General features: G+C 55.1%; 1 protein-coding gene across 1 annotated transcript in view; it reads left to right on the forward strand.

Moving 5' to 3' along the window:
- CCDC57 (coiled-coil domain containing 57) overlaps window positions 1-12,287 on the forward strand; it is a gene marked incomplete at its 3' end in the record, with an annotated part of 91,379 nt that overhangs the window by 35,699 nt on the left and 43,393 nt on the right. The window contains exons 12-13 of the mRNA XM_079724793.1: window positions 2,016-2,282; window positions 7,518-7,704. Coding sequence (XP_079580919.1) covers window positions 2,016-2,282; window positions 7,518-7,704 — 454 coding nt within the window. The remainder of the gene's footprint in view (window positions 1-2,015; window positions 2,283-7,517; window positions 7,705-12,287) is intronic.

A 12,287-nucleotide genomic window follows, 5' to 3' on the forward strand; every position in this document is an offset into this window, starting at 1 on the left:
TCAGAACTTCTTTCCTCTTAGTAACTGGAGAGTATCCCAGTATTTAGTGTACCCATTCATCTGCTGGACACATGGGTTGCTTCCACTGTTTAGCTGCTGTGAATGTGGTGGACACATTCTACCGTGAATGTGGTCTGTCCAAGTCCCTGTTTCAGTTCTTTGGGGTATGCATGAAGGAGCAGAATTGCTGGGTCACAGGGTAATTCTATATTTAACTTTTTGAAGAGCCACTAATGTTTCCACAGAAGCTGCACACTTTCCACCCCCAGCAGGTGTACAAGGGTCCCTGTGTCTCACGTCCTCACCAGCATTGGCTGCTTTTTCTGTCCTTTTGACTCTAGCCGTTCTAGTGGGTGTGAGGTGGACCTGACCTGTGGTTTTGATTTGCATTTTCCTGATGCAAAATGATGTTGAGCATGTTTTCATGTGCTTATCGGTCATTTGTATGTCTTCTTTGGAGAAATGTCCATGAATATCCTCTGCCCATTTTTAATCAGGTTGTTTATTGTCTTGTTGTTGAATTGTCAGAGTTATTTGTATGTTCTGGATACAAGTCTTTTGTCAGATATATGATTTTTTTTTTTTTTTTTTTTTTGCCACATGGCAGCATGTGGGATCTTAGCTCCCCGACCAGGGATCGAACCCGCTCCCCCTGCATTGGAAGCGCAGAGTCTTAACCACTGGACCGTCAGGGAAGTCCCCCAGATATATGATTTGCAAACTTTTTCTCCTATTCTCTAGCTTGTCTTTTCATGGTCTTGACAATGTCCCTGGGAACACAGTTCTTACTGCTGGTGCTGGTGGTGTCACGCCACTCTGTCACCTTGTGACGTTTCTTTCCCATGAGGCCGTTTTCATGTGCCCTTTCAAGTCCATAAGTACATAGGTTACACCGTCCTGCAGACTCTGCATCTTCCATGGAACAGAACACCTGGCTGGTGACAGACATTGCTTGGCGATTTCTCTCTTTTGTGGGGAGCAGGCAATGCCCAGAAATCAGATGCCTTGTCTTGGCTGAAAGTTCATTTTTGCTGTTGCAGTGGAGATGAACTGGACCACTTTTCTGTTCCTGGGATTACAGACTATGTCACATATGAGAGGAGGGGGTCTTCAGATGCTTGCCCTTTCCCAGTTCTGCCCCACCATCGGGATGGTACATCCCCCCACATGCCAGAAACAGGAAATAAACATGTAAATAAGAGCTTTTAATCCTGTCTTGATAATGATAGATGGTTTGATTATCCTGAGGAAAAAAGTCTACCCTGAAGTGTTTTTTAGTTAACAGTGTACGTTTATCAAATGGTCACCTTTTTTAGTGTATGTGAATAAATAGAATAAAATATTCATTATGAATTCTTTGTAGGAGGCCCTGGAATAGGAAGATATTTTATCTTCCTGAGAATAAAATTGGCAAGTTGACAGTGTAGAGAGGTGTGTCTGTCTTTCTGCCTGTGCTTTTCCCCTCCTTATGTTGGGAGAGCAGACGTTGTCGAGAGAGGTAGCTGAAGGACAGGGCGGCCCTGGAGCTCTGGCCAGGACTCTACTCGGGCACCTCCTGGCTGCCCCGCAGCTGCCCCGGGTTGTTCGTGCAGCCAGGACTTCCCTTCCCGCCCCTTCCTACGCCTTCATCCACCTCTACCTTTTGATAGGCTTGGGCCTCCCCACCCCTGCCCGCAGTTACGTGCCCTTTGTCTCCACCTGGGACTAGGGCCCAGGAAGAAGGTTTTAAGGCCCATTGTCCAGACACCATGCAGGGACTCTCCCCAGCCAACCTTGGGTCCAGTGTAGGCTCTGCTGCAGGTGCCCGCATCCCCACTCTGGGGGCGACAAGTGGAGCTGCCTGGAGCCTGGTTAGGTGGGACCGGAAGAGCGGCAGCTTGGCGGTGGGGCTGCAGGCTTGTGGGTGATGGAATTCGGCCAGAGAGGGGAGGCTGACCGGCATGTGTCCTTCTGATCTTTCTGGACGTTCTGCCATCTACTGCTGCCCTTCTCTTGCTTCCCTGTCCTTCCTGCAGATCTGTTCCAGACCCCTTCCCAGAGCTGGCCGCCTTCCTAACATTGTCTCTAAAACGGTCTCCCAGGTGCTGCGGGAACCCCTGGACATGGACACCATCCAGCGAGAGCTTCCCCACGAGCTGGACCAGGTGCACCTGGAGGTTTTGCAGCTGCGGAAGCAGGTGGCTGAGATTGAGAAGCATCTCAGGTCAGCCCGGAAGGAAGGCAGGGGTGCTTCAGGCAGGCAGCAACCGCACACCTCAGACGCCGAGGCTGTCGGGGGAGAGGTGGGTGCCCTGTGGGTGCTCTGTGTCCTGTGCGGGACTGGTCTGGGGTGCAGTCTTGGCCAGTGAGGGGCCCGCCCACCCCGCCCTCCCTCTTCTTCCTTGACTAGGCTGGCTCTGTCGGGGCTGCCAAGCCGCTCGTCCTCCAGGTCGCTGAGATCCCTTTAAAAGCATGTAGGGAGGCTGCACATGTGAAGAGGACTGTTCTGTGTCCTCTAACACAGGAGTCCTTGACTGTGTGCTTCAAGGGCCTGGGAAGCCCTGAAATGGATGCCACATGGTGGGTTTTCCTTCCAGAGGACCCTCAGGGATGGAGCCTGTGGTTCTCATGAGCTTCTCAGAGTGTTTGAGATGCTGTCCGGAGCACGGGCCACCAGGCCACCTGGCGTCCTGGTCCTGGTCAGGCCCTTGGCACCCAGTTCCCCTCCAGTTCCATGGCTGGGTTTAAGCCAGGGTCCCAGGCCAGGGCAAGAGCTCTGCAGCAGCACGTTGTCCCTTCATGTCTGCCAGACAGGCCACCTTCCTGCCTCCTGAGCACCGTGATGGAGATGCTGCAAAGAATGGGCTTTCTTCACAGGGCGTCGTGTGACATGCCTCCCGAGACCTGTCAGCTACCTACGGTTATTTGCAGTCACAGATGGTGACCTGCAGTTACCTGTGTTTACCTGCATTACCTGCGGTGACCTGTGATTACCTGTGTTACCTGTGGTTGCACATGGTGACCTACTCATAAGCAGAAGGTTTTAAGGACAGTAAAATGATGTCTGGAAGGCATCAAGAGTCCTCAGGCAGAAGTAGCATCGATCATATGCCCCCCAGTGGTTCTCATCACGTGGGCCAAGTTTTGAGAGTGATACTTAAGGACACAAGAGGGACCAGGCTCCAGGACCTACTCTCGGGGACTGTGAAGGACCTGGAATGGAGAAGATGCAACCCAGGACACTATCTGGCTTAAGGAACATGAGGGGGGCCAGCTGTGCCTTGGCAGGCGCAAACATATGAGGAGTGCCTGCAGAGGGAGATGGGCTGGTGAGGGGGAAGCTGAGGGAGCCTGAGCCCTGAGGGGGCACTAGAAGTGGGATACTGAACACTCTGTGCCATCGATAGGTGGATGCTGTCCCCAAGAGCCCCAGACCTCCCCACAGTCCTGTAATCTAGGAGTTAAGTCCAGAGGCTCTGGGCCCAGCTGGGCAGCAAATGCCATTGGTGATGTGTCTGCTCTCCCACCACGGCCATGGCTGTTCCAGGTGCTGCCAGGGGCTCACTGCAGCCCAGGGACCCTTGCAGCTCTCCTGTTAGCAGCCCTCGCATAACTCTGATCCCTTTGTTTAGAGTGAAGGGGGAAGAAACCATGCAAATGAGTGGAAATTAAAATCGAGGTATTTAATCCCTTGGCAGACAGCCTGGGAGCTGAAGCAACTTGAGGCCCAAGGCTGCTCTCCCAAGGTGGGTGTTGAGTGAGCTCTCTGGGCCTTGGTTTCTGCATGGCTATCAGGGTCCCACCTCCTTCCAGGTCTAGGCATCCTGTGACCTTGGTGAGGTCACTCCCAGGGTGAGAAATTGGAAGCACAGGAAACCCTTTGCCCAGGCCCGGCCCACCCAGGCTCTGCTCATAATTGCCCAGCTGTGTGTTGGGTGCCCAGAGAAGAGGGTGTGGGCACCAGGCTTCTGAGGCTGGGGAAGAAGGTGGTCAGGAGGGCTAGGATGCCTCTGGGGCTCAGGTTGGGGTTGGAGTCACCACAGTAAACTCGTGGGTTACTTTAAAGAGAGAGGTGTGCACATATCCCGGCTCTGTCCACCAGGAACCAAGGTGCAGTGGCTCTCCAGGGTGGGTGAGCGCACCCAGTGCCTAGATCGCATTCCCGAACTTCCTACTCTGCTGAGAGGAACCAGGGTAAGTGGCCAATTCCAGCACGGAGACATGACAGGGATGCAGGAGCCAGCATAAAGTGCTCCCACTGACCAGATCCAGGCCAGTCAATCATGAAGTCAGGGTTATCATCTGCCTACTAAAACAGGGAGTCGCATTCACTCTGATGCAAATAAACTGACAAGGAAAGGAAGGAGAGGGGAAAACTCTTCCTTATTTAGAACATCAACCAAGGACATGAAGGGAATGACACAGCCGGGGGGTTGTCATCAGATGCTGAAATTCTGGACAAGCTGTTTATGTGGAATCTCCCCAGAAGTTCTTCTTATTGGAAAGGGAAAACAGTAACTTTCTGGTGCTGCAGCCTGTGGACACCACTTCTGAGAGATCAGCTCCCATTGCCAACACTGGGACAGACGGACATCACGAGCCTCTGGACAGGAGAGGGACACAGCCTCGCTCCTGACTCCAAGCACAAGACCTCCTGACTCCAAGGACAGACCCAGACCGAGAGGCACTAAACCCACAGCTTGTCCTGTTGAGAACATTCTGCTGGGGACTTAGGGGACCTAGGATGCAGAAGCCATGCAGGATCCTGGACCCCAGGCAGGAGAAACAGGCCATAAGGGACGTCCTCTGGGCAGCTGATGGAGGTGCCTGTGGACTGTGCGTTAGGTCATAATGCCACGTCCCTGTGAAATTTCTGGTTCTAATAACTGGTTATTAAGAGAATGTCCTTGTTTTCAGAAAGTACAAACTGAAGTATTGGGGCATAAAGGGGTGCGATGTCTCCAACTCACCCTCAGATGGTTCAGAGAGAGATGTGTGTGGAGAGGGGAGGAACCACCAGCAGTGAGACAGGGGCGTGGGCCTTGGGCCATCCCTGCAGCTGCTCTGTGGGGGTGGGACCCTGCCACACAAAAGCCAGCACCCCAGCCTAGAAGGGACCTTCAGACCCTGGAGCTCCCACAGTCACGGGAGACCCTGTGGGGCAGGTGGCTGCATTGTCACACTTCCACGGTTCTCGGCTCACCCAGGCCCCTCCCTCCTGCCGGCTGCCCTGCCCAGGCCCCAAACAGACGGATGATGGGTTTCCCCAGGCCTCCCCACCGGGCACCTCGGACCGCTGGGGGGCAGTGTTGGCCAGCGATCCCTCTGGCTCTGCCTGGAAGCTTGGGAACCTGGCCCGAGGGAGCCCGCGCTGCCTCTCCCTGGGTCTCAGCCTCCCCGAAGGGCTTCTTCAAGGAGCCCAGGCACTCCCTTCCCTTGGGAACAAAGTCGTCATTAGGATGCCTCAAGCTTTCCCTCTGCTGCGTGGATGTTTCCCTTCTGGCCAGGATGCTGGGACCTGCACCAGAGCAGGCGAGGGCAGGTGGATGGGGCCATCACGGGGTGGGACCTTGGGCCCTGAACGCAGCAGTGCAGAAGCTCCTGGGCATCTCAGGTCATTATTAGCATTGTGTCATTGTCGGGTGAGACTTTAGAGTCATCAAAATAAGCTTCATCTTACCAGGAACTGAGCTTAAGAGAGGTGGGGCCCAGCTGCAGCACACGCTCATCGCGTGCAGTCACTGTGTGACAAGAACGTGGGCCACTCAAGATCAGGACTCCCCATCCCCGAGCCCAGTCACGCCTGAGGTCACACCTCAGGCAGCGTGTTCCTCAGCTCAGGCCAGGGGCCATCTTTGCAGGGTGGGGTCCTGCTTTTGAAGAGATTTTTAAATCTCTAAGTGTTCTGAGTTTTGCACAGTCCCTGTTTTCAGGGTTGTTCTTTCCTTAAAATAACACAAGAGAACCCCACAGCATATCCTTGCAGAGGACAAAGCCTGGAGAAAGAGTGGCCGGGCCAGTCCCCCAGTCCCAGGGCTACATCCCTGGAGGTTGTGCACCTTTCCCAATGGGTCGGGTCAGCCGCCTGGGGCCTGTGCAGCCCTGTGTGTGAATCCACGCTACAGGTCTCTAAGACACAGCCCTCCACCGGCCCTGGTCCTGTACACTCGAGAGACCCCGAGCCAGGGCTGCAGGGCGGAGGCCTTTCTCTGATGGTCCCTTTACCGTATCACCTCCACACCCCGCTTCATGCCAATACGTCAGGCATGTGCTGGAGGCACCGGTGTGCAATCACCGTAGCTCCCAGGCCACAGGAGGGCACAGGTGCTTGCCAGCCCTGGAAAGGCACACCAAGAAACAGGGCCAGGACAGGGCGTGCTGGTCTTTTCCAGGGATGTAGAGCAGATTCCTTGTTCTGGCGCCAGCTCAAGTGGCTGGGACGGCACAATGCGGTTTTTCATAGGTGTCAGGAGCAGCCATGCCTAAGTAGGCCACCTGCTTCCTTTGGGGCCTTGGACGCCACTGGCTCCTCCTGGGCCCCTGCCTGGCACCGAGGCAGCCACACACATTCTCCTTTTTCCCTTTCTCCTTTCCCCACACCCACCCCATTCCAAATACCCCTCTGGGTGGGACCACACATCTGTGTAAGAGCCACACGGTTGGACCATGGGTCCAGACTGGAATAGTGGTAGGATGTAGGGCCGCGTGGTGCTGCCCGAGCAACAGGGTTCAGACCTCGGGTGTTGGCCCAAGGCAGCCTCCAGGCCCAGAAGCGGAGGCCCCAGGAGGCCACTGCTCCCTCCCTTGGCCTCCTTTGCTTTCTCTCTGGCACCTTCCATCAAGGTCAGGATGGTGGGAAACCTGGGCCGGCCTGCAGGTGGTGGAGTGGAGTCTGAATGGCAGGTAGAGAAATGACTGAGACGGGAGTATGGAGCCAGAGAGGAGGCAGGGAAGGCAAGGAACTGAGTGAATGAGGGCAGGGGAGGCGTTGGAGAAGGGCCCCGGGCAGAGGGGCCCAGCAGTGCAGACGTCCAGGGCAAGGGGAAGTGAGTAATGGAGGCTGGGTTCCCGTCCCAGGCCACCTTCTGGGTCTCTGCCAGCCCCCTTCCACACCAGGCGGGCAGCAGGCACCCAGCCTGTGACCATGGGGCCCTCAGAGGGGGTCCGATCACATGTGTAGCCCTCCTGGGTCCCGGGGGCACCTTTGGAGGGAGCCCAGGCCTGGGTGCCAGCTGGCTCCTCACTGTTGTCACTGGAAAGACAAAGGCATTGGGACAGGGCACAGAGTCACCAAGCGCAGGCAGGCCTTGGCCTGGGAGCCTCGAGGGCCTTCATTCAGAGCCCACCCCCAGCCCAACCCCGCCCCCCTGAGAGAGAAGGCGGGCATGGATGCATCATGTTGGAGGGACGTCACCCAGCCATGTGGGTTCTGGGACGGTCGTTCGGGCGGTGGCGCCCACCGTCTGCGCCCTCACTCCCACTTCCCGTTCCCCTCCAGGACTCATCTGATGGCCTCTGCTGTGTGGGTTTGTTCACAGGGTCTGGCACATGGAGGACCCGCAGGGACCGAGGACCAGGAGACACAGCCCCCTCAGGCCCTGTCTGTGCCCCGACTCCAGAGGAAGCTCAAGGAGGCAGCCAGGAAAATCCTGCGGCTGCGCCTGGAGAAGGAGCAGCTCCTGGAGCTGGGGAACCGGCTGCGTGCAGAGCTGGGCCACCTCACTGGTGGGTCACCCCCTCCCTCCCCGGCCCAGCATTGCCTGCGCCGTGTGGTTGGGGATGCTGGCAACAGAAGAGCCGCGGTGGGGGGACCGGAAGAGGGCCAGAGGGAGGAGGGCCGGCCAGGCTGGCGGGGTGGCGGGTGTGGGGTTCAGAAGGGAGAACAGAGCCGCCCTGTGGAGCGGCCAGGTCAGGAGTCAGGCACAGAGCTCGGCTTCATCTCTGCAGTGGGAGTTCCGTGAACCCACTCCTCTGGCAGCATCTGTGAGAAAAATACCGCAGGTTAGCAAAGCAGCTGGTGTTTCTATGCGGCTTTGTGGTGACGGCAAAGGCTGCCGGGTTCCCAGGCCGGCTCGGGCCTCGGCTTCCTTGGGATAAAGGCGACAGTGTGTGCGGTGCAGCCGAGGCCGGGGCTGTGGGCCACAGACACACAAGCTGCCCGTTGGGGTCTTGGGTGCTGGTTCCTGAGAAAGGGGCCCGTGGAACCCACCAGAGCCACCACACATTGGGCCTCTCCTGGCGCCTTGGCACCGTCCGGTTCTCACGAGCACCCCCGGGTCACCCAGCCTGGCTGAGTGGCGCTCGCGCTGCCTCTGCCTTAAGCCCCTCGGTTTTCCTGCTGCCGGGGCACAGGCCGCTTTCTCACAGCTTACCCCTCAGCTTCTGTGGCTTCTGCTTGTCTGTCCTTTTCCAGCAAGAGCTTGGAGTCACTGTGATGATCCCAGAGTCTGGGAGCTTTGGGATTCTACCCTGTTGTCGACTTGAAACTAAGCCATCCCCTCTCTCCATGACAGCTCACCTTTTGAGGAGCAAGACCCCGGGCTTGTGTTTCCTATTGGAAGCAGGGCACCCCAGTGTGCCTCTAAGGAGCTCGGAGCCATGGGGTGTCTGCAAAATGCTTCCTCTTGGCTAACTAGAGTCTTGGCTTCCCTCAAGGGTCCTCCTCACCCCCCAGCACTGCAGTGCCCAGAAAGCACTTCCCACTGAAGGGGAAGGAGGTTGGGCGGAACATCCATCCCCGGTCTCTTCCTAGCACTGAGCTGTGTGTACGATAACAGTAGCTTTTAATACATTGATATTTAGCCTCCTGAAATTACTGAATGATTGGAAGTGGGACTTGGGAGAACCTAGGAAACAGCAGAGCTAAGGGGAGAGGGTGCGAGAGACCCTAGAAAATCTGAGGAGGAGCAGACAGGTCACTTGTGTTTTCAACAGACATCTTGCTGAGTGGCTGCTGTGTGCCAGGAACCTGAGATGCAGAGGTAAACCAAACCTTACTATAAAATTAGCCCCTGTCATATTTTGAGACTGCTGTAAACATCCGCCTTTGCACGTAGGGGACTTGGGAGAGACTTACCTCAGAGGCTTTGTCCTTCTAAGAACCCACCCCCGAAAGAAGAAGGGTGAGCAGCACTCAGTGTATTTCTAGATACCATCAGTGTGCAAACAGCAGGAGTGGGCGTCTTTCGCAGGGAACTGGCTCCCTCTCTCAGGACCCGCTTGATGAAGCCCTCCTTCTGTTCGGTCCTCCTTCTGTTTCACAGGTCGAAGGGGAAAGATTGGCTTTACTTGTTCCTCAGGGGCACTTCTAGACCATCTTCTGCCAAGTTCACTGAAAACCCCATTTCTTTTAAAGGCCATGCCATCTACTCATGCTCCCCTCCGCGCACCCCTGTCATTTTACGGCCTTCAGCACTTAGGGCTCCATTTCTTTTTTTTTTTTTTTTTTTTCGGTATGTGGGCCTCTCACTGCTGTGGCCTTTCCTGTTGCGGAGCACAGTCCCCGGACGCGCAGGCTCAGCAGCCATGGCTCATGGGCCCAGCCGCTCCGCGGCATGCGGGATCCTCCCGGACCGGGGCACGAACCCGCGTCCCCTGCATCGGCAGGCGGATTCCCAACCACTGCGCCACCAGGGAAGCCCAGGGCTCCATTTCTTAATCCTACCCCATTCCCTCCCACATCTGAACCTTCCTGCCCCTTAACCTTGGCCTCCGTGCCAAGCCCTGCCACTGCCAGGGTTCCCTCTCCCAGCCCTTGAGGCCCCAGACCTTTTTGATCACAGCCATGCCTCCCTCTCCCTCTGACCTTTTATTCCAGTGAACTTGTCTTTCCTCCTCATTGTGGCTTCCTGTAATCAGCTGGCCTCATGGCCAAATATTTGAGTCATCCACCTCCCACCCACCCATAAATCCACCCACCCACCCACCCACCCACCCACCCACCCATCACTCATCCATCACCCATCCATCCAGTAGAGGAGCCCCTGATCGGTGCAGACCCTCCATCCCAGGCCCAAATCTGAGTGAACTCCTCTCCCCAGGCCTGCTCCCTGTGCCTCCCAGTGTCAGAGAAAGCCGCAAATCCCTCGTGACCAAGTTTGCAGCCTTCTCTGAAAGTTGGAGCGATCTCAGCAGTAGAACTTTCCATGCCTGGTGTTTTCATTAGTGGTAGACTTTTAACTACCTTTCATTTTCTTCTCTGGTGATTTGTCTGTATGGATTTTCTGCCTCCTCTTGGATCAAGTTTGGACATTTACATTTTGCTGGAAATCTATCCAGAGTTCCTAGCCTTTAAAGTACTACCGTAGAGTGGCACATAGTGGCCCACAACTCTCTACTTTCTTCTGCATCTGTGCTTGTTACCTCCTTCCTTTTCTAAGACTTCCATATGTGCAGAGATGTGGCATTCAGCTCCAACTGCCCTTCGCCCATTGGCTATGCACACGTTGACTCAGTGCATCTTTGCAACAATCCCAAGCATGAGGAAGGCTCCCCTTAAAAAGTTTAAAACCACATAGACATGGAAAAGTCAAAAATCAACAGATTTGATGTCATTACATCTTTTTTTTTCATTTATTTTTTATTTTTTTGGCTGTGTTGGGTCTTCATTGCTGTGCACGGGCTTTCTCTAGTTGCAGCGAGCAGGGGCTGCTCTTCGTTGCGGTGCACGGGCTTCTCATTGCAGTGGCTTCTCTTGTTGCGGAGCACAGACTCTAGGCGTGCGGGCTTCAGTAGTTGTGGCATGTGGGCTCAGTAGTTGTGGCTCACGGGCTCTAGAGCGCAGGCTCAGTAGTTGTGGCACACGGGCTTAGTTGCTCCGCGGCATGTGGGATGTTCCTCGGCCAGGGCTCAAACCTGTGTCCCCCGCATTGGCAGGTGGATTCTTAACCACTGTGCCACCAGGGAAGTCCCTCATTACATCTTAGTATATCTCTAAGGAAAAGACATCGTAAGCAAAGATAAAAGACAAATAACAGACTGGGGAAATGTTTGCAACATACCTGACAGGTAAAAAGAATCAGTACCCAAAATGGGCATCTGCAGATCCCAGGCAAAATGCTGGATGGCACGTCCAGGAGAAAATCCACAGAACTGACAAGGGTATGGACACCCACGCGCCTCTGCAAGAGTCTGAGGAGGGCAAGTAAGTCAGCATCAAGTTCACACCCAGACTAAAAAGTCCCACCCTCATTGTCCAGGAGAGTGTGGAGGACACCCGGCCTCCGCGGGAAACTTCCCTGGTGAAGCCTTTTTGGAGGGCAGTTTGGCTGCATCTCTCAAATTTTTTAATGTTCATACCCTTTGAATAAGCTACTCTTCCCCTAGAGATCCTTTTAAAAGATTTTCTCACAGATCTGAAAAAGATGTACATACAGGGATATTTTTGACAGCGTTTTTATTACAGTAGGAAAGTAATTGGGAAGGTCCAGGTGTGCATCCGTGGGACATTGGAGTCGGAACTTGGATGCTGCTCAGCCCTCAAGAGAACAAAGGGGCGCCCGCATCCCCACCAGGCGCCGTCTCCGCACAGCGCTTCTCAAACAAGAGGGACAGACAGCCCGCTTTCCCCATTCAGCTCCAGTCCACTGTGGATGATTCTTTTGCCAAGTACAATACAAATGTGGCCCTTCCAAATTACTTCAAAGCCCCTGACGTCCTAACGCGTATTCTCACTTTGTGTCCTTTCCTCGCGTGCCTGGACACCGTAAGGGCCAACTCGGCCTACTGACCACACACTGTGTGTGCCAGCCCAGGCGCACCAGCCTGTGAGAGGAGCAGCCACCGAACAGTGTGCTCGGAGCCCCAGGTGAACGTACAAAGCGTGTGTGTGCACGCATGCGCATACAGGACGGACTGGAAGGAAGCCCATCCAGCGCTTTGAGGAGGACAGTGGAGTGAGAAGAGAAGGGTGAAGGGTTTGGGGTTTGCTCTGTGAACTTCTGTGTCACTGGTGGTTTGTAAGAATGTCCAGCACACTCTGTTGGTTCCCTTTTGGGAAGGCCACCCTCCCCCAACACCGTGCGATGGGAGGTTTCTACTCTCCCACATAGGGAGATAGCAAAGGCTGTGAGCAAGACTGGTCTGTCTGCATTTTTTTACAAAGATGATTTACCCGGGTCATCAATCATGTGACTGCGATCATTAAGTGGTACAGAATGACCAGCTATGACAGAAGTATCTTATCATCACTTGACAATATTGAAAATGTGAGACGGTACAGCCAAGCAGAGCCACACCCACTCTGGCTTCCTCTGGTTTCAGCGCCACCAGGCAGGGTCGACCCCAGGGTACACCTGCCCCTGCCCCAA

The sequence above is a fragment of the Hyperoodon ampullatus genome, assembly GCF_949752795.1.
Source record: "Hyperoodon ampullatus genome assembly, chromosome: 19".
In the NCBI taxonomy this organism is placed as follows: Eukaryota; Metazoa; Chordata; class Mammalia; order Artiodactyla; family Ziphiidae; genus Hyperoodon; species Hyperoodon ampullatus.